The sequence below is a fragment of the Carassius auratus genome, chromosome 38 (assembly GCF_003368295.1).
Source record: "Carassius auratus strain Wakin chromosome 38, ASM336829v1, whole genome shotgun sequence".
Lineage (NCBI taxonomy): Eukaryota > Metazoa > Chordata > Actinopteri > Cypriniformes > Cyprinidae > Carassius > Carassius auratus.
In genome coordinates, this window is record NC_039280.1 from 6085108 (window position 1) to 6108079 (window position 22972).

Sequence of the window (22972 nt, forward strand, 5' to 3'; positions counted from 1 at the left end):
TCTTTTAATTTTGAAAGACAAGGGATTTTATCTTTCACTGTACTCAACTGCTTATTATGGGTTTTACTTGCAGCTAAACAGCAGGTAAAACAAAACTGTCCAATTCTGTGCTCCATTCTGGTTGCTATGGTGAGGTTGCATAGAAATCTTTCTTGGGGACAGATGGGAAATCTGTCCTAGTCATGCTGTGTGTGTAACATAAGAATGAAATTTAATTCAATTGCAAATATTCAGTTTTTCTTAAATTTGCCAAATAAAATAAAATTGGGTTGTATTACTACAAAACAATAATTTCACATTTAATAAATCCCTTATATATATTAATTTATTCAAATATAAATAATATTTTAATAAGCCAATATTTAAATAAAATGGTGAAAAGGATGGGTAAAAGTTTATCAAATGGCTAATCACAGTACATAAAAGGAACACTCTTCTTTTGAAAATTGGCTAATTTTAAGTTTTACCACTTTTTATCCATTCAGCCGATCTCTGGTTCTGGCGGTAGCACTTTAGCTTAGCTTAGCATAGATCATTGAATCTGATTAGAACATTAACATCTTGCTCAAAAGAGTTTTTATATTTTTCCTATTTAAAACTTGGGTGAATACATTGTGTATTAAGACTGACGGAAAATGAAAAGTATAGAATGGAAAAGTCTGGTCTACATAAATGATAAAGTAGAGATTTCTGGCTCAGTGCAGGACCAAAAAAAATAAAATAAAAACACCTTTTCCAGAAAACCTTTAAAATACAAAATTCAAATCTACTGATGCATATAAATAAAGTCATAAAACAAACACTTACATTCTTTTTCTTTCTACTAGTTTGAAACAAGATGTTGTGGAAGCAAAATTGATCAGTGCATGAAAAAATAATGGGTCTGTCTTTTCTTAATGCTTATATTAATAGAGATGAAATAGAGCATGCATTTTGAAAATGGCAGTCAAGTCTCATTTACTTGCTGTGAGGATGATAATATGTGAAAATTATTTTCTGGAATGTATTCTATCCTAAGACAGTCAGTCACAAAACACCACATCTCAGCATTTCAGGGCTTTAATTGAGCTCTTACACAAGTCTAATGTGCTCGGGTGCAAGTACAAGTTTCATAGCAGCAGCTTCTGAACCCAAAACACCTGCTCTTCAGGACAACAGTGATTGTGCTGATAAATGATTGCAGATGCTCCTGATGATGGCTACACATTCCTTTAAGCCATAAAAAAAGACCATTGTTCGACATACAGATGGAATGAAATGAGAGTTCCGAAATCCCCAGCCAAATTTTCTTGCCAGATTTCAGGACTCTGCATTCTACTGCAAGTTCATTTTGCTGTTTGCTTGAAAAATAATGTTCAAAATCTGGTTTCAGGTGACAGAAAGGGGAAGACAGACACAAACAGTTGTTTTGGCTCTAAATGTTTTGTCTCTAGATGGCCTCTTCAGTGTAGAGATGAAAGATTGGATTGAGACGGAGGACAACACTGCTGTAAACATGCAAAAGAATGTTCACCTTGAATGTCTGAACATATTCAGACCTGTTTGTCTTCTTCAATTTTATCTTAACAAAAATGTGAAGAATATAAAAATAATTTAAATAACCAAAAAATTGCAAAACAAATTCAACATGCATTCTCAAAAATCTCCAACAAAAGTCAATGTACATACACCTTGGAATCCATCAGTTACACTGAACTGCATGCATAACACACACACACATTCACACATACTGCACATGCACAAACACCGGAAGACTGCAATAATGTACCTGACTATTGTATAGCTGAAAATGTAGAGCCAATAAATTTAAACTTTTCTCTTTAAGACGTTTCCCCCTGTTTAATACTGATGGTTTGGATAGTGAAAAGGTCACTAAACAAGCATATTATTTGTGATAGACTATGTGCTGCATGCTACAGTGAAAACCACAGAACAATCAGTGATCTCAAACGGTCTAAATATGAGAAGTATGACAGAACGATACATTCATGAGACCGGGAAAAGCACTTCTAAAGTTGTACAATCTGATTAATGTAATGAAAATAAAACCTGAAGTCTCCAATGAGTAGCAGAAATAAACCATCCACCATAAACCAGGTTCCCCAGTTAATCCGGTGCTATGTTCAGAGAGCTAAATCTACTATAAACATGCAGACATGTGTACAGTACATACAGAGAGGAAGTCAATACAGCGCAGCAGGACAGCTGAGATAATACACTCAATATGAATAAAAAAAGAAGTTTGTGTCCTGATAAAATGTCTTTTAAGATCTCAGGTGCAGACCCTGTACTTTTCTAAAGCACTCAGAAATCAGCCCGGCCATTAAAGAAGCATCTGGATTGTATTTTTATTTGATAGCTTATAATGCCTGGTGGTAAATAGTAGAGTTTACTGAAGAAGAGCTTATGAAAATGCACTGTTAGACCCCACACTGCAATAAACGATATTCTTTCTTAGTTTTTTTTTTTTGTCTTGTTTTCCATTAGAAGCATTCTTAAATCAAGATACAATTACTTTGAGAAGAAAATTATATTAAAAAATTCTGAATATATAACAAAATTAATGAATGTATGCTTAAAATGAGAAAACCCCCTTGAAATATGAGTTTCAAAATCATTATGATAGTACATTAACTTAAGTTTAGAGAGAGGGAACTCAATTCAGAGAAAATGATAAATTGCATTATGGCAACAACAAAAGTAGGTGTATAGCTGCACCGTATAGTGAACTCCACCCACTTAACTGTAGGGGGCTTCAAAGTCGCAAAAATACACAAAACTACATACAGTTGCTTTAAATTGGACAAATAATTTTTTTAAGCATTAAGTCACATCTTTTTTTTTTTTAAGAAAACAGGACTTTTGATTCAGTCATTTTGATTTTCAAGGAAATGAATCTTGATTTAAGAAGAAAAACATTGCAAAATACAAAAGGAAGAAAATGAGGAGTGTATATATGTGTTGAAAATCTGTAATATTGAATTGGATATAGTGAAGATCATAACTGCATCTGGATTATGCAAAAACCAAGCACATTTGGTTTATGCTGGGTAATTAATCCTTATCACTAAAAACAGTTCTTAATATTGTGAATACATATACTGAAAGAAAAGAAAACTTTCAAACCAGACCAAGCTGGTCTTTGTTGGTCTTCTAGTCCAGTCAAGTTGGTCTGATGACTGGTTTAAGAGGGGGTTTTGGGCACTTGGGCGACCACCCAGCTAGCTTGACCAGGCTTAAACCAGCTTAAACCTTAAGTTTGCTAAAATAAGCTAACTATATTACTCTGGTTTAAGCAGTTTTTTCCTCCAGGGTATCTAGAAATCCCCTTGCATTGACTTTATAGTCTAAGTGCTACATCTGAAACCAAGTGGGTCTACATTTGTGAAGGTGAAATCAGGAGCAAAACCCTGGTCGCACTCTGTAAGGTGAGTCTCTGGAATCTGACGACAGAGGTCGTGTCCCATCCCTGTGTTGTCCTTCATCCTGTTGGTCCAAAAGGCTGTCATTTACCCAAGGGGAACAGGGGGTTGGTTGTTCCATTGGAGTGGGCAAGACAGCCACACCTCCTCCAAACTCCACAGTGGATGGGGTTTCAGTGCTGGATGTGTGGGCGGGAGATTCACCCCACTGGGATCCACAGCGAGCTCGTGGACAGGGGCGGGGCCTAGCCAGGAAGTCCAGAGTGTTGGGACGCTCAGGTTGGAAGCGCCGACGTGGCGTAGGTGGGAAGATGAGATTTGGATCAGGAAGACGGGGCACCTCTGAGGGGTCTTCACTCAAAGTCCTCGGAGTCACTGCACACACAGCAATACAAAAGGCACAAAATTAAACCAAATTACATCTACAAACCGAAGCGGTTTCTGTGAAAAGAATTCAAATTGTGTTAACTGAGGGATCAATGACGTATCAAGAAAAGGAATATTTTAAATAGGTTGGAAATAGCTAGTTTAAAAAATGTACCAAGTTCTCTCTACATGTACTCTTTGTTGGTTTTTATGTAGTTTTACAACTTTTATACCATTTTTGAGAAAGGTTTCAATTTAATTACATAATGTAGTTGACTTATCAAATAAAAAGTTATATATGTTTTCTACACAACTTAAAAACAAGTTATTATATAACATTAAAACATTATTTTATTGAGGCTTTATTATTATTATATCAGGACAGTATTACCATATTTTTTAATAAATAGATCAGGACAAAAATATAAGCATCCTGTCATTGACCCAGAGGTTTGCATGAGTTTCTAACCTGTTGTTTTGGAGGGTGTGGTAGGGGCAGGATTGTGGTTGTTATGGGCAGAAGGGGACCCCATCTTTATTGCACCATCTGAAGGTGTACGATGAAGCCTGCAGGCAGCACTAGGTGCAGAGGGCACGTGTGTGGGCGTCAGAGACTGTCGAGGGTGCCGTTTAAAGCTCTCCAGGTGGGTGTTGACCAGTGGGTTCAGAGGAGTTGGAGTCTGTCTAGCGGGTGTAGGTGGGCGTAGCACAAGCAGCTCTTCACTGTCGGAGCGCAGAAGAGATCGGGTTGAGTTACAATCAGACACAGATGAAAGAGACAGGAGTGTGAGGGACGTGGGCAGAGGGGGAGGGCGACGGGGGCTTTCCCGTTTGAAGAGTTTGCGTGTGGGTGGGCTGGCTCCACGACATGGACCCCCGCTACGGTGAAACAGCCCTTCCCAACGCGGACGTACAATCTCTTCCACACGCACCAGGTCCAATAGATTTTGACCTAAACCCACAGCAGCCAGAGCCGCCCCGCAGCCCAGCAATACCAGTTCTGATTTACGGCCTCCACTGGGGCTCCGCCGCGTATAACTGGGGGAAACATCAGAAGCCATTCCAGTCGTACCGCACTCAATGCCGTAACTGTCCATAGTGGATCCATCCCTGTGGAACGGGATGCAGAGGTATGATTGGCTAGGGGAGTCAGCTGACTCCGATGGGAAGCAGCAGTCCTCATTTTCTACAGAGAGAGAGAGAAAGAGACAGGTGGGGGAGAAAGATTTCTCAAAGTTGCACCATAACCAGCCTTCACATCTTGACAGTTGCAGGATTAAGCTTTTATTTTGTTTTATTTATTTATGATTTTTTAAATTCTTTGTTGCTAATATCATAATGTAAAAAAATCTGTACAGATGAGCTTAAACTGGTCTGTTGCAGAAATGTCAAAATAAGGAAAATGTATCATCAGCATGATGCAATGATGCCAATACAATGTCAGTATCACAAATTTTATGACATTTAAAGTATCCACAAAGGAGTGCATGGCCGTGTGACACAGAGTTGGGCAAAAATTGGAATTTGGCCATGAACCACAGGATGAAGAATTGTAATTTGTACTGAAACTACTGAAAGAGATGAATTTAATGAATTTAAGTAAAAAAGTAATTAAAGAGTCACACAACAGAAAATTTTAATTATTCCAACTCAAGTTTTACAATGACTAATTCTGGTTAATTTTTGGCTATTTACTCTTCGATAGACAGAATTTATTTACACTATTAAGAATTTATTTATTTACAGATTTTACTTGCCATACAGCAGGGTTATTCAAATCTTGCCCTGGAGGGTCAGTGCAGTGCAGAGTTTAGCTCCAACCCTTATCAAACCCACCTACTTGTGATTTTCTAATGATCCCAAAGACATTGATTAACTGGTTTAATTATGGTTGGAGCTAAACTCTGCAGTGCACTGCATTTGAATAACTCTGCCATACAGCATCACAAAATATCTCTACACTAAATGAATCTTTACACTTAAAAAAAATTGTAAAATTAAATGACGGCATCATAATAGTTAATATCTGAATATTATTTTTCTGGGAAAAAAAACGTGTGTATGATAACGTTTTTTGTGTATTCATTAAATAGTAAAATATTACTAGAATAAAAAATGCAGCAGTTTTTTTTAGCAAATTTGCTATTGATTGTAAGAAAGGGACAGAGTTTGAGCATACAAAATGACTGGAGATGTCCAGCATATATCACTAAAGAGAAATCTGTTGTATCACCACAAGATCCAGTGATGACATAGGACTGCAAAAAGATTAATCGTGTTTAATTGATTCAAATTAAAAGTTTATGTTTACAGAATATATGTGTGTGTGCTGTATATATATATTATATATATATATATATATATATATATATATATATATATATATATATATATATATATATATATATATATAAATACACATACACACACACATACATGTATACACTGTATTACGAAAACATATTAGTATATATAACAATGTATGTAAATATAATATTATATTTATTATATTATATTTATTTATTGTTTACATACAATACATACAAACATTGTTTAAAATATATACATATATGTGTGTGTATTTTTATATACATGATAAATATACACATATATTATGTAAACATAAACTTTTATTTTGAATTGATTAATCATGATTAATAGTTTCACTACCCCAACTTTGATAAAAAAAATTACAAGCTTACATAAACTGTCAAAAATGTACACGGTTATGGATGATTCTTTCACAATAAGATGACCAAGATGAATTTAGAAAACTGATACAGTGAATGTCCACTCCATGTCGACTTTTGAAAATCACTTTCAATTCAGTTGAGTTTAGTGAGTGCATCACTATTATTGTGAATGCACCAAGGATGTAGTATCAGAATCAGAATCAGAATCAGAATGAGCTTTATTGCCAGGTATGTTTACACATACGAGGAATTTGTTTTCGTGACAGAAGCTCCGCAGTACAACAGAATGACAGCGACAGAACATAAAACACATAATAAAAGAATAAAAAATACAAATAAGTAGATAGTGAATGACAATATACAAATGACAATTGTAGGCAGGTATATTACAAAATGCAGTTATGTATGTACATGTATATTATGTGCAAAATTTAAGTGTATGCTAAGTATGTGTGTTAGATAAATAAAGTGTATGTGTATATAAATATAAAGTGTAGTGTGTTCGCCGTTATTATCAGCTGTTCATAAGATGGATTGCCTGAGGGAAGAAACTGGTCCTGTGTCTGGTTGTTCTAGTGCTCAGTGCTCTGTAGCGTCGACCAGATGGCAACAGTTCAAAGAGGGAGTGTGCTGGATGTGAGGGGTCCAGAGTGATTTTGACAGCCCTTTTTCTCACTCAATTAAGATGGGGAGATTCCAAATGGAAAACCTTCAGAATTGTCAATTAAGATGCCAAGCATCAAGTGTAATGTGTGTGTTACCAGTCTCTGCCAGGCTGCACACGCCAGGAACAGCGGGACTGTGTCTGGGGGAACGTCGCAGGTTTGGAGCACTGCAGGAACGCTGCCGACTGGCCTCTTTAGGAGTCCTCAAACTGAGTGAGGAACACATGCACGCAGAAGTTTGAGATTGTACAAATGTTTGATGAAGGTTTATGCATTGTTTAGAAACACACATACATGCACACCTCTCATCAGCGCTGTGCTCCCTTTGCGTTCTCCCTTTCTTGCGTGAAGTCTTCCTCTCCTCATCTTCATCATACTGGAATGCAGCATTACGACCCCAGGCTTGACATCCGACCCCTGGGGTCACTGTCAGCATAGGATATTCTACATTAGGGACCTGACTGTATACAGACCCAAACATTCACAATAATTTAAACAGAATCAATCAGATGCATAAACACGCTTACACTGGATCGCTCGGAGGCGTGGCAAAACAGGGGGGCTGTTTGGAGGGGTGGAGTTACTGCCCAGGAGGCTCCGCCTTCTGTCCAAAGAAGGAGAAGCTTGGACTGTAATCTTATGCTGGAAATCTGAAACACAAACATACTATTATATCAACAAAAATTCACATCATATACACTTGCATATAGACAATCCCACAATGCATTGTGAAAAACACCAAGGTAACAAGACAAAATGTGAGTTGAATCTTGCTTGCTGCACATGAGTAGTGCTGTTTATATGATGCATTTATTTAATACAATGAAAAACTAACCAGAAGGCAGGCTGATGCGGTTCCCGTCACGCAATTTAAGTCGACTGCGGCGGAACTTTCCATGACGGTTTTGAACTCGTGGTTTTTCCTGGTACAGTTGGTGAATGATGACATTAAGCTCTCGCTCCAGAATGTGAATTTCTCTCTCTGCCAGTTCCTGCTCCCGCCGCCGCAAAGCCTCTTCCTGACACTTCTGCTGTACAGCTGCACGACTCAGTTCCTCCTCCCAGGACCTCAACTCCTACAGCAAGAAACAGAACTTGATAGATTCATTCACATCCATTAAGGAGTTTAATGAGCAATATGTCATACTGATTTTGACACCACCACAGCAGTGAGTTTAACAAAGATTAAACTGCAGATAAAAAGTTCTGACTGCAATGTTCTGGTACTTTTTCTGGTTAATATGTTTCAAGTTGAAATGGAAGTTTATTTAACTTTTACTTAGCAAGTGAATTACTTTGGGGACAAATGAATTACTTTGGTGACAAATGTATATAAACTGCTTAAAGGTTTGAGGTCAGTAATAATTGTTTTGAAAAAAATTCATACTTTTATTCATTAAAGATGGATCATACATATATGACAATAAAGACATGTATAATGTTACAAAATATTTCTATCTCAAATGTTTTTTCTTTCTATGCATCAAAGAATCTTGAAAAATATGTAGCTGTTTCTACATATATATTAAGCAGCACAGGAATAAATAACATTTTTAAATATAATAAAGCAGAAAACTATTGTTTTCAAGTCGTTAAAATATTTGTAAAAAATATTTAATAAGTTTAATGTATTATTTAATGTATATATTAAGGCTTTGAGGCATAGGGTTTAGTTTTGGATTAATCAGTAGTATCTATGTATTTTATAGCTTTATGATAAAATGTGGGATGTTCTCATTTGGACAACTTTTGAAAGCAAGTAAACCTTCTCTTTGGCTCTGAGCTGATCAAACATCTCCTGAACCTCCAGCTTCCAGTCATCCTGCAGGGATTGGAAGGATTCTGCCAGCATTTCAAAGAAGCCTGACTCCTCGATAGCCGTCAGCTGGTCTAAAATACTGGTGAAGTGGGGTCTTGCATGAGGGTCAACATTCCAACAGTCTACAGCAGGTGAGAGAAACACACACCACAAACAGACGGTCAGATGGGGTGTGGGACTATGAGCCTTTTGATTAGTGAATCTATTTTCATTTCTATATTTTGTCTACGAACTCATTTAATTAGATAGAAAATTCAAACAAAAATTTACTGTATGACTTTTTTCCTCAGACGAACACAAAATTGAGAATGCTCTGATTTATCACCTTGCCTTCTATTTTACCACTTGTATTATTATAGAGGTTACCAGTCGATTATAAGGTAAAAACAGATTTTGGCACTTCATGTAGATAGGAATGTTAACAGTATGTCATTTAACATAAACTGTAACTCATACAGGCTTCCTGTAATACCAGGAACATTGTCACAGTATTTTTATATTAACCTTAATATCTAAATTACTTCTATTCAGTATTACTTTATTATTTTAATACATACTGTATATGTATTTCATATAGAATTTTATTTTATTTTTAAGCTGTAGTATATACAGGTATCTCAATACTAGAAACAATGTCCCAGGAATTTTATGATGAATTTCTGGCAACCACAGCTGCCAGTTTTTGATACTTGTTATGTTATTATTTGTCATTTTGTGGAGGGTGAGTAAATGATGGCAAGAATTTAGTAACACACAGTTCTTAAGTTAATAAGTTGCAGAAGAACTGCTGTTTATGAGATTCATGCCTTCCATCAGCCGGGCAAATGGCTCAGGACAGGTGGAGGGGATCGGCAGGGACAGTTTGTTCATGGCCACACCATAAGCTACCGCCAGTCCATCAATGCCACGAAATGGCACCTCTCCCGTCAACAGCTCCCACAGCAAAACACCATAACTGAGAGAAAGACACACACAGACAGAGAGTTTGAAGTTTAAACATGACTACTAACATAACAAGCTGTCAAGGACCAGCAGACTCCTATTGAACAGAAACACTATAAAATGTATGACAGCTACTGTGTTCCAAAGTAAACAAAAAAATCACTGTATTAACATTTCAAAGTGTCTCTTTGTAGTGTCATATTCTTTTAAATGTAAAATACATGCTTCAGTGGCCAACTAGGCAAAAAATGTTGCCTTGCTGACAGTCTGACAGAAACCTAACAGAAAAGAAGGAAAGACATCAGCAAATGTTGGGCACAAATCCTTCAAAAAACTATAAATTATAAATATTACTGTAGATTTCAAGCTCTTTTTACAATAGCAGTGAATCAAACGGAGTACAATCAACTGATTCTGCAGCCATACACATACACAAAACAAACACATCACACCTAGTTAATATAAGAACAACAAAGTATTCACAAAGATTTGATATTTTCTGAAGTTTTCTATTTTTAGCACTTTACTATCCATCCCTCCCCTTCTGTACTCTGTAATCAGGATTTGTGGTGGGGAGCAAAATTTAGACACTAATAGCTATGCACAGAACAGCATCAAACAACACACAGCCCAGCCTCAGAAACTGGGCTAATGACACTATTTGTTTGTTACCGTGGTAACCAGAACCTTCATTGGACACTGCCATCTGTGACCTATAGTTTGGCCAACAAAACTGTGCTGAAAAATGGCTGAGAAATTTTGTGCTACAACTGTATGATTTGATTTGTTCCCACCATTATGTATTGTGTATCCCATTGTGACATTAATTACTAAATGACTTCTGTTCAGTATAGTATTTAGTATGAATATTCTTTATATATATGGGCCTATATATATAAAGCTTTAATTTAGTACTCAATGTTGTTTAATTTAAATCGTCAAGGCAAGTTTTTCATCAAATATTTGTATATTATTTTATTTCAGAGCAGTTTCAATTACCAAATGTATTTTTAATAGTTTAGTTAACAGTAAGAAGACTTCTATAATTCTTAGATTAAGCAGATTACAGTAACTACAGACTAATCAAAACCTAAACCTATATATTTTTTTTTCATAATAAAGACATTGATATTAACAATATATGTTTTTGAAGAAGTCCCAAAAACAATTTCTGGAGAACATATTTGTATTTTTAATAAGGTTACGAGATGCTGAAGACTTGCCAAGATGGATGCCATGTGGAATGACTTGTCTTTGGCATAGCTAGGCCACAAACACACACAACTACACCCATTTCCTGGTGCCCACCTCCAAACATCACTGCCCTTGGAGAAGGTCGAGGAGCGGATGACCTCAGGGGCCATCCAGGCATATGTCCCCGCTGCGCTCATCTTCGTGGTTCGATGCCACTCTCGAGCCAAACCAAAATCTGTCACCTTCAGAGTCTTGTTGCTCAGATCGTCATTCTCCACACGTTCCAGAATCAAGACTATGGGTTGGAGATAACATCAATAATAAGGATTAAATTCACAATACAGAGGTTACTATGAATACAACAAAAAACTGAAATCTTCAGCATTTGACTGACAGGCAGCTTTAAGCAGTAAAGGAGCTGTCCACCAGAGTGGTGCTGAATTGGTCAACGCTTTCACTTTAAAAGTGTAAGTGAAAAAGTTTAAAAGTAACAACTTCACCAACTCTAAACCTAATTTGAACACAGTATGGCAGGAATGTAAAAGGTCATAAGTCAAATCCAGTGATGGTTGTTTGTATACTTCAATGTTATATTTACAGGACAAAAGCTTATTTATGTACATCACAGCTTGGCAGTAAGTTTCAATGTGTTTTTCTCTAAGTTTGTGTTGTTAAAGTTAGCTGACTTTGTTTTTCCACAACACAACCAATAAAGAGGTCCTATGTCTGTATGGTCCTATGCTAATCATATCTGAGTGGCCAATGAGAGCCCAGGACATGTTTTAGGTAGCCAATCAAGTGGCAGGGAGTGAAGGTGAATGCAAATCCTCTGTAATACGCTTTGGGTTTAGAGGATCCAATCAGACAAGTCAACTGCCAAACACAGGATTACAAACCACTTACATACTCAGAGAGCCAATACAGCAGCCAAGCCCTCCAGCTACAAAAATACACACAAAAACACACTTCTACAGTATGTACAATACTATACAATCCACTGACACAAACAACCATACACACATGAAAAAGAGCAGACTATGAAATCCCTGCATATTCCAAGGTTTTCAAACTGCTGGCCACAAAGGGGTGTTTGGAGAAAATATAAGAGAGAAAAGGTTGTCAAAGATATCATGTTAACTTCAGATATTAAGTATTTCTTTTCATGTTAACGATATTAGAGGGGGAAATTATTGGGAAAAATATTTTGTTAAATGCATTTTTTAAGGTTGTTAATGATATTATATTAACTCATATATATATATATATATATATATATATATATATATATATATATATATATATATATATATATATATATATATATATATATATATATATATAATAAAGTATAATACATATATTAGTGAAACAAAATTTGAATAAAATATTTAGCAAAATGAATTTTTCGCAGAATGAAGTTAAATTAAGATATGAAATATTTTTATAAAATAGTGTTTTATAAGATGTTTTAAGGTTGTCAAAGTTACCATGTTAATTTCAGAAATTAAATATCTGAATGTCTAAGAATTAAAAAATATTAATCACAAAAAATTTTGGGATTATTAGTCTTTCATTTTCCTTATGAAACACTTATTAAAAACTATTTATTTCATTTAGTTGACAGTCCTAGCAAATAATACTAAATTTGAACCAAATCTTTTTAAAGGTTTATACATCTAACATTACTCTAATAGTGGGCAGAAAATAAATTATATAGTGGGTAGAAAAAAGATTAACTGTCAAATTAATATATAAATACTTTAAAAAAATAAAATATAAATTATTTTATCCTATTAATTAATGATGGAACAAACAGGAAACAATATATATTTCCTTTATAATATGATGTTGATTATTTTCCACTAACAGTATAAATGTTTCTTTATACATGAAATTATATGGCTGCCATTATATTTTTAGGAAGAGAGGCCCTAGCAAGAGGGTTACAATTATTACTATTATTATTATTATTTTATGTATTGTTTTAGTTGTGTTTTTGTGATGTAATGTTGTGAGGACTATTTCATGCTGTTTGTGTGTTGAGCCTGAAGACAATTTTCTACCTCACTGGGGATAGACAATATTGTTTTTGAAATTGAAATTATTTGGGGTCCTTTGCATAAAGCTTTTAAAAACCCTTGACATAAGGTCTAATAATATTGACAGCTGTCTTACTGTTGCTGGACTTCAGGTCTCTGTGGATGACAGGTACAATGGCCTGACAGTGCAGGTACAGCATGGCTCTTGCAATCTGTACAGCCCAGTCCACCAGCGTGTGAGGAGGGATGCGTTTCCCAGCCAGGGCCCGGTTGAGCGGCCCGCCGCGGGCGTATTCCATCACCAGGCAGAGGTTGGGCTCCTGCAGACACACTCCCAGAAGGCCCATGATGTTGGGGTGTCTCAGCATGGCAAAGAGCTTGGCCTCTTGACGAACGCTCTCCAGCGTCTGTGACACATCCTCATCGGGGTCCTGTCGAGCAGCTTTCACTGCCACCTCCATCCCTTTCCAAATGGCACGGTAGACCTTTCCAAAACCTCCGACGCCGATCATTTCCTCCAGCGCCAGCTCACTGAAATCTATCTGAAGTACTGACAGGAAAGAGACAAAAACTATGCCACAGATGTACAGTATGCTGTTTACTTATTACTAAGTAATGTATTACAAGCAACAAATGTTTACTTAACTTTGTCTATATTATTTTAAACCATTAAAAGCTCATTTTTAAGCAGCCATTACTCCAGTCCTTAGTTTCACACGATCCTGTAGAAATCATTCTAATATGATGACCTATTGCAAAATGATTATTGGTGCTCATTTCTTGATAATGGTTCCTAATATTACCAGTGTTGAAAAAGTTTGGCTTAATATTTTTCTTTGATAAATAATAGCATTTATCTTAAAAAAAGAAATCTTCTGGAGCAAGATAAATGTCCTTGATTAATTTAACTTTGAAGAATTTATTGCATCCTTACTGAATATTAAATACCATACCTGTTTTATTCTTACCTACCACAAATCTTTGAATGGTAGTGTATCACAGTTTCCACAGTTATATTAAGCAGCAAAAAACTATTTAAAAATTGATAATAATAAGCAGCAAATCATCATATTAGAATGATTTCTGAAGGATCAAGTGAATCTAAAGACTAGAGTAATGATGCTGAAAATTCAGCTTTGCCAACACAAGAAAAAATACTATTTCATAATATTACTGTTTTTATAATATTTTTGATCAAATAAATGCTGCCTTTGGAGGGCTTAAGAGACATCTTTCAAAAACAATATACAAATCTTAATTATTCCAAACTTTTAATAGGTAGTGTATATGTTTTCCATCTTGGAATACATAGTGTGATCCATCATGTTTATTTAATAGACTAAATCAGAAAGGGGCTGAAAACTGAAATTTACATTGACATGAATAACAGCTTGATTGCCTGATAGATTCAGGCAAAAGAGACTGGCATTAATCTGCAGAAAGCAGATTCACATTGTGAGATATGTTCTTTAAAAATGATGGCTGATATAGGAGAAAATGGAAAGCAGCAAAACAAAGATGTGCGTGCGATCGACTCTCCCCAGCCGTCTGGATGACGGTGTGTCTGGGCCACTGTGTCTCTTATTAATATTGCAGTTGGCAAGAACCACATGATAAAAAGTAGGCCAGCAGCTATTCAGGAAAAGCAGACGACCACCAGCAACCCATGACATGTGACTGACAACATAAGGACACTCGTACGATAACAGAGAGCATGAGAGATGCAAAACATAGCAGATACGCTTCCTCATTATAAGCACACAGAATAACATGAGCAAATAAAGGACTACATATCAATAAATACACCTAATGCCTTAAAGTATGAGGAAAATGCCACCAATACAATGTTTTACGGAGTCTCATATGGAATATGAATCCAGATGAACCCCATTACCCAAAATCAGTGCCTGTTTGTGTCTTAATAGTAGCAAATCTTAATGTATAAATATATGTAAACAAATATTAATGTCAGATATACTGAAAAATGTCTCTGTCCATTCAGTGAAAGTCAATGGGGTCCAATGTTGCTTGACTTTCTTTTGTGTTCCACATACATAAAAGTAAGTAATTCAGGATTGGAGTAAATGAGGGTGAGCAAATGATGACAGAATTTCCTTTTCTTTTTTTCTTTTTAAGGCAAACTATTCCTTTAAGATTTTCTTTTGAGACATGGCAGCTGTTAGGCCTATTAGCTGGTAGACCTTCACTGACTACCTATATCAGCTGATTTTTGAAAAACTAGTGCTGGTCAACCAGCTGAAGACCATCTTGGAACAACCTGAACCCAGTTGTCTAAGCTTGTTTGCAGGTCTTAGTTAGTCTCCCAGTCTGATAAATTGGCTGGATTTTAAAAATTCAAATTTTGAAATGAGCTCTAGTTTAGCCATGCTGAAAGATCAGTACACTATCTTAGATTGGTTAATTTTTTTCCCCTCAAAAGAGAATGTGCAGCAAAAGCTGTGCTGATGTGTTTTTTGATCAGTGTGTGCAAAAACAACTAATCACAAAACATAATGCATGCCATCTTCTCAGTGAAGGCGGGTGTATGCATGCTTTATGCAGATAGATATATGGTTAACGTTACTCACAATGTAACTGAGGCACCGAATAGTCGCCATAGTCTTCCGGCGTGTCCCGAATCTTCTCCGAGATGCCATTACTGCTCACGTAGTTACTAGGGAAAATACCGACCCGGTCCTCGATCATACCTGTCCACCACCCCTCATCCCCGGACACCAGTGAGTCCTTGGATAACACCTCCACCCGATCCCCCTTCCGCAGACTGAGCTCATCCTCGGCGGTAGCTTCGTAGTCGAACACGGCGGTCCAGTAACCGGCTCCGGACGGGGTCGCCGCTGCCGCATGGCCAAACTCCGGCCGGGGCTCTGCGGCTTCATCGCTGTCTTTGCTGTCCGGGCCGCCGCTGCTGTTAAAGGAGAAACTGAAAGCATCCATGCTGCCGATCCATAAGGGCGGCCCGGCCCGGTTCAGCTCCTCACCTGCCGCAGAGCTCAAGACCAGGCGCAAAGCCGCAGCATAAGTAGCGATTAATCCGAGCTACCTCTAGCCTCAACGAGCTCCACACCCGCAGCCCGTTTCATAAGGGGCCGCCCGGCTCGTTAAATGATCTTTCAGTCCCGAACATAAGGCACTTTTTGCTTTAATTGGCTACAACATTGTCCCGCACCCATCATTGCTAGCGACACAGCGGCACTCACCCCCTCCCAGCTCATGATTCCAGTGGTTTAACGTGTTAACGAATTCCTGGTTGCTGCGTTTTGATTGGCGCAGTGGCGCATCAATCACGTTTCGCCTCTTTAAAAGACCCGCCCACTAAATCTCTTTCACAGCAAATGCCGGAGAATCCTTCAGCACCACGGGGCTGGACAGCGCACTACAGAATAAAAAGGTTGAGTTGAGCAGAAAGATCAATACATTTCTATTTAACACAGCAAATAGTCAGAATTACTCTGAGTAGCCTGTTTTAGCACATTTTTTTTCGAAAGGGACAAGATTATCATCTTATAAACCGAAACTGGGGTTAGTTGTCACACATTTACACCATTGAATAGCTCAAATACACATTTCTAAAATCTCAAACAGTTATTATTGCGTAGGAAAAACAATATAGCTGATTTAGGTAATATTGACCTTGTTACGCTATTAAAAAGCTTATTATTATAAAACAAAATAAAACATTTTATGAAATAATTTTGAAACCAAATTTTTAATTAAATTAGCAAAAATGTAAACCATACACAAAAAGTACAAATAACAGTTTTATCACATTTTATCAAATGTGTTTTGATATCAGGATAAATTTATGATATTAAAACACGTAACAAATTTCCCCACCCTTGACATACATGATAAATACAGTTTTTGCTAAGAAAGCTAGTATGTATTTAAAATTTACCTTAATCATATATTAATTACCCTCAGTTGTTTTACCCTACTGATATAGCAAAAATATGATTTTACATTTGGTAGTACTGTTGGTGACCATGTGACACAATCTGATTGAAATACTTTGACCAGATAACATTTATGACAACCGATACCAGAGGTTTTTCAAATATTTTATTTGTATTTTTCTGTTGACCAAAAGAATTTTAAATAAATAAATCAGTGGACATAAATCAATTAAATTAAGTTAAATTTCATGCATAATTCCCTGAAAATAAAAATAAAACATGATATTTTTTGTGAGAGAAGAGTAAAAAACAAAACAAAAAAGAAAGAAAACAACAATGGATGAACATATCCACCATCTGCTTCATCACCAGGCTGAAGAGGAGTGTGTTTGTGTGTGTGAGAGAGAGAGAGACTCAGACCCCTGATACAATTGTAAGACTTGTGTGACTTCAAGGTTATAGTGACATCATCTGAAATCTCTTTTAAGCCAGTTCACCTGCATCTAAACAGCTGGAAGTGTTAGCTGGCAGTAGTTCAACTGGTGGTTGCAGCTGACTTTCATGTTCAACCATAATACTACATGAAGACCAACCCGCATATTCATAACAACCCTCCCCAGTCAACAGCAGTGTTCAGTTAACTCAAGTGTGCATGTGTGAATGCATAGGTGTGTGTGATCTGACCCAGGCCGAGACATTAATAGCAATTCAAAGTCCTTAACACTCTACGTTTGAGCCCAACGCTGTTAACTGAGTCAGCCAAACTGGGTAATAAGGTTTATAAGAGTGCTACCTTTACCACAAACCATCTGAAAGATACACATGTGCACAGATGTGGTGAAGATCTACTGTAGCTGCCCTCTGACACCAGACACATTCAACAACACATCCTGGCAGAAAAGAAGCGGCACGCTGAAAGTCACTGAGTGTTCAAACTGAATACTGTGTAAATGCAATTTTTTTAACCTTTTTTTTTTTACATGCCTAATACTGGTGCACAGAACAGCCAATGAGGTGTGTGAGCTGCCTTGCTGTCTACTGCCTACACAGAGAACATCAGAAGTGAATGATTTGTAACGCTCTACATATAGGCAGCAAGTCAGTGTTTCATGTAAATTGTGCTCCTTGGGAGTCTCGACTCACAAATGTTTCAAAGAAGTTTGCTGTTATCATGCCTCTAAGCTAACAATGTGATTGCATAAAAATAGACAGCTTGTGTTTATGTGGCCAAAAATACAGTAAAGACAGTAGAATTGTTAAATATTATTAAAATTTACAATAACATTTCCTAATTTAATATATTTTAAAATTTCATTTATTTCTGTGATGGCAAAGTTGAATTTTCAGTCTTTAGTGTGACATGCTGCTTCAGAAATCATTCTAATATTCTGATTTGGTGCTCAAGAAACATTTCTTAATATCATCAATGTTGTAAACAGTTGTACAACTTAATATTTTTGTGGAAACCATAACAAATGTTTTCAGGATACAAATTTGAAGAACAGCATTTATTTTAAATCGAAATGTTTTGTAACATTATAAAGGATAAAACAATCCTTTTTGGATGATAAGAGATTCAACTTAAAGAATACAAGTAATGCTGCCTGAAATATGTCCAAAGTAAGGCATCTTAGAAAGCTGCATAATTAGTTGCATATATTAGAAGTATATGATGCTGTCTATGTAGGCAGTACATGCTCACAAAGTCATTGTGTGTGGATAAAGAAAGTGTCTGTTGTGTAGCTAAGCTAACACACACTCCTGCCTTTCTGCACAAAAACAAAAGTTAAAACACTAAAAACTCATTAACACGAGCCTGTATGAGTCATAGAGCACTGGTGAATGTTCAGTGCGAAATGTTGTGATTTCTGTGTGATTCTTGTACTGTAAAGCTAAAGCACATCGATTATGTACTGAGTAGCCACTGAGTAGGAAGCACAGAGCAGGCTGAAACGATGCCAGCAGTTACATATGCAATTTGGATGGAGAGATTTTCAGAGATTAAATGCGTTTTCAACTGCTCTCACTCAAAAGCAACACATACAAAGCTATACATGAATGTAAACATAAAAAAAATGAAACCTGTCTGTTGTAAATGCTGTGATCCCAACACTGTTGTCCTGAATACAACTGATTTGGCCTGTATTTGTAATGAGCAAACATAAAACACATCAACATACATACCAAAATGAATGTTGTTTTCCAAATGAATGTTGTTCAGTGCTTTGGCGCAATGTATTTTTGTTTAAAGCACTATATAAATAAAGGTGACATACACTCATGCACACAAAATGCAAGAGTTATACAAAAAAAAACAGAGGTGTAAAGGGGCTGTGGCCCCCCGGTGGCCCAGAGAACCACTGCAGCTTCTGGGTGGCAGTCTGAGGTTCTGCTCTTTGGTTCTGGGCTAAACTATTCTTTATGACATCACTTCCACAAATAATACAGAAACAACATCCACATCATTATTTTTCAGCTCACTACAGCAAAAACAGGCACGGAAATACTTCAGTAAAATAAATTAATGACCGCTTTAAAAAAAAATAATTAGCTCAAAAATGAGACCCTCCTGTTTCTTCACCAGAACAGATTTTTGAGAAATGTTTTCTTACATCACTTGCTCACCAATGGATCCACTGCAGTGAATGGGTGCCGTCAGAATGCGAGTTGATAAAAAAATAATCCAGCCTATTAATTAATATCTTGTGAAGAAAAAAAGATGCATGTTTGTAATTGTAAACAAATTCATCAAGGTGTTTTTAACTCCTATGCGACTGCTTTCTCAAGTGAAAAAAGTCATCTCTTTCGAATCAGATCAGAGATCAAGCACTGTTTACAAGCAAAAACAGTCCCAAACAGTTCCAAACAAATATGTTGGTGGATTTTGATGTGAGAGGATAACAGAGGATGGACTTTTTCACAGGAGGAAGCCTTGTTATAGATTATGGACTGGTATTTTGGACTAGTATAGAGTAAGACATTAATTGATGGACTGGAGTCATGTGGATTACAGTGATGTTTTTATCAGTTTCGACTTTCATTATATGACGGCACCCACTCACTGCAGAGGATCCATTGGTGAACTTGTGATGTGATGTTATATTTCCAATGAAGAAACAAACTCATCTTCATCTTGGATGGCCCGAGGGTGTGTAATTTTCAGCAAATGTTCAATTTTAGGTGAACTATTTATGCAGATTTGCCCAAAATTTCTCTACATCTCCCTGAAATGCAAAAAACTCTCCACACCATGTTAAACAAATCAGTTTTTACTGCACCATTCTCACTCTTTTCTGGACCGAAGGCCTGTAAACATTATGAACCACATTAAAGGCCCCAATAAAACCTATTTGGGATTCCCCACCGACATCACTGACACTTCAGACACTGTTTAGATGCGCACATAAGGAGCTCATGGTTAAATGGTCTCGTGACTCTATAAAGAGGGACTCTCTGGGGTGAAGTGGGGGTGGGAGATTTCTTTGGGGTGCTTTATGTTTGTTCAATGACACTGAAAGACTGAAATACAAACTGATAAAAAAACAATAACAACTGTAATAGCAGATGCGGTGCTCTCTCAGAAAATACACTAGTGATTCATTTTGATGAATGTTCAAATGCTAAAAGGCCTCATTTTTCCTCTGTATCATGGTTTTTGTTTTGCATTCTGTTCTCCCGCAACCCTCTGAAGCCTCTGATTCTCGAAATAGCAACACTTGGCAAGGAAATACACGGAAGTACACAAAAAATATGGAAGCAGATTATATCCATACAGGAATATCAGGGAGAAAATGCAGTGTTCAGCCATTGTTCATATTCATCTCTCTTCTCCGTTTGTCTACTCAGCGTTCTGTGTTTCCGAGCCACTCTCCCTAGCCGGGACTTTGGCCTGACGGTAAAAGCTTTAATATCTGTTTGTTCTTACCAAACTAAACGAGGGAAAATAAATAAATGATATCTTTATGGGTCCTTCAAATGTCACTCAATAACAGATTTCACGTAGTTATATATTTTCATTTTTTGTTGAAATATTATTTCCAATCCTGGAAGCAGATTTGAAAATAGTCCTTTGAGTCCTTTAAATCTTTTTGTTATTTTTTGTGTATTTTTTTTTCCCAAAATACTTCATTAGAAAAAAGTCGTTCTCAGCAGGTGTTGAGAAAAATATAGATTGTGAAAAGCTCAGACTCCAGGTTAAGACTGTCCCACCCCTCAGAGAGATGTTTCACACTCTTCATCTTCAGCGTGAGGGTATCTGTGGAACGAATGTCCTTTTTGTAGCCCCTGCTTAAAACCTCAGCGACCTTTCCGAATCAATCCTTAGCTCTTACTCTGTAATTTACGACTAGAAGAGGTTTCCTGGCATCAATCTCTCCTCATCTCCAACCCCCAACCCATCCCATCCCATCTGATCTCTTCAGAAGCCCTGTATATGACAGTAAGACTCAAGACTGGAGAAAAGGATGTAGAGAAACCAGAGACCGAAGAAAAAGAGTGTCGTGAAGATGCGCTGTGTGCGTGGACCGCCCAGCTCTCCACCGATGTGAGGCCTCCGCCGGTACAGCAGGACACCTACCGCCAGGAAGGCAAAGATGGTGAAAAGAGTGACCGAAAATGCCAGGGAACCTGCCTGCACCTCGAAAGGACGACCCTGCATGTGCCAGTAGATGGCAGCCACTGACCACGCAACACCGATTCCCAAAAAAACGTTCACAGCGTTGCTACCGGTCACGTTACCGATCGATGCGTCCGCGTAACTGTCCTGCACCGCTGCAACTTTACTGGCAAAGGTGTCTGAGGAGAAAAAGAGACATGTTGATGTGTATGCTATTATAAAATATGACCATCTATGATTAACAAGCATTAAAAGGATTCAAATCAGATTTCTATTGATTTTATGAGATAAAATTTATGTATTTATGTATGATAAAAACATACTGTAACTTTCCAAACTTCCTTCTAATCCAAAAAGTTTAGTTATTAAAACTAAACAGCAAAACTGATGTGTGGACCCTCACAATTATTTGATGTCAGACAGATCAACCTCATTAAATTTTATGATTGATTTTGGCAGAAACAACTTTATTGACTATAAGTGCACCATGAAAAAAAAACTGCACAACTATTGCTCCATAGTTTTGGGTATTTTATGTATTTGTTATGTTTTTGGAAGAAAAACATTGCCCTCACCAATTGATTTGATCAAAAATACATTAACATTGTGATATTTAATATGTAATATTAATAAAACTTTTAATAAACATATTTTTTATTACAAATTAAAATAACTGAATCTAATCTATTTTAATATATATAAACATGTAATATGTTAATGTAATGGAAAAGTTTAATCTTCAAAAGTCTTCTGTATCATGTGATCCTTCAGAAATCATTCTAGTATGTTAATTTGGTGCATATTAAATATTTCTTTGTTTTATTAATGTTGAAAACAGTTGTGCTGCTCAATATTTTTTTTGGAAACCATGATAGTTTTTTTCTCCAGGATTCCTTTGTTAAATAGAAACTTCAAGTGAAATCGTGTATTAAAAAAACAAAAAACAATCTATGATTTATTTAGCGAGAAACCACTTTATTAATTATAAGTAGAGATGAGAGAAAACACTATTCACTACTGTTCAAAAGTTTGGGGATGGTAAGATACCTTAATGTTTTTGGAAGACTTCTATTATACTCAAAAAGGCTGCATTTCTTTGATAAAAAATATTCTAATATTGTGAAATATTATAACAATTTAAAATAAGCGGTTTCACTTTTAATATATTTTCTAATGTAATTCATTTTTGTAATGACATTGCAGAATTTTGAGCAGCCATTACTCCAGAATTCAATGTCACATGATTCTTCTAAAATTATTTTAATGTGCTAATTTGGTGCTCAATAATCTTTTCTTTGTTTTA

At 36.5% G+C, this 22972-nt stretch overlaps 2 protein-coding genes across 4 annotated transcripts in view; both read right to left on the reverse strand.

Moving 5' to 3' along the window:
• Nucleotides 1-15: 15 nt before the first annotated feature.
• Nucleotides 16-17259, reverse strand: map3k9 (mitogen-activated protein kinase kinase kinase 9). Its single transcript, XM_026223629.1, has 11 exons — nucleotides 15729-17259; nucleotides 13277-13690; nucleotides 11216-11396; nucleotides 9772-9920; nucleotides 8912-9087; nucleotides 7982-8222; nucleotides 7674-7796; nucleotides 7449-7572; nucleotides 7243-7355; nucleotides 4258-4974; nucleotides 16-3797 (listed from the first exon to the last, which is right to left on the reverse strand). Exons 1-11 carry the CDS (start codon nucleotides 16093-16095, stop codon nucleotides 3397-3399), a joined length of 3006 nt encoding a protein of 1001 aa, XP_026079414.1. The 5' UTR covers nucleotides 16096-17259; the 3' UTR covers nucleotides 16-3396.
• A 3050-nt stretch (nucleotides 17260-20309) lies between these two features.
• Nucleotides 20310-22972, reverse strand: part of slc8a3 (solute carrier family 8 member 3) — a 36345-nt gene continuing 33682 nt past the window's right edge. For all 3 annotated transcript variants that reach the window (XM_026223633.1, XM_026223631.1, XM_026223630.1), the window contains one exon: nucleotides 20310-21848. In XM_026223633.1, the coding sequence (XP_026079418.1) occupies nucleotides 21472-21848 (377 nt within the window). In that variant the 3' untranslated portion in view covers nucleotides 20310-21471. The remainder of the gene's footprint in view (nucleotides 21849-22972) is intronic.

Excerpts from the sequence above, each read along its gene's own strand:
- map3k9 (XM_026223629.1), bottom strand. The coding sequence starts at position 16,095 with ATGGATGCTTTCAGTTTCTCCTTTAACAGCAGCGGCGGCCCGGACAGC. Across the intron at positions 9,921-11,215 it reads AAGGGCAGTGATGTTTGGAG|TTATGGTGTTTTGCTGTGGG; the intron begins GTGGGCACCAGG and ends TCTTTCTCTCAG. Across the intron at positions 9,088-9,771 it reads ATTTGCCCGGCTGATGGAAG|ACTGTTGGAATGTTGACCCT; the intron begins GCATGAATCTCA and ends CACCTGCTGTAG.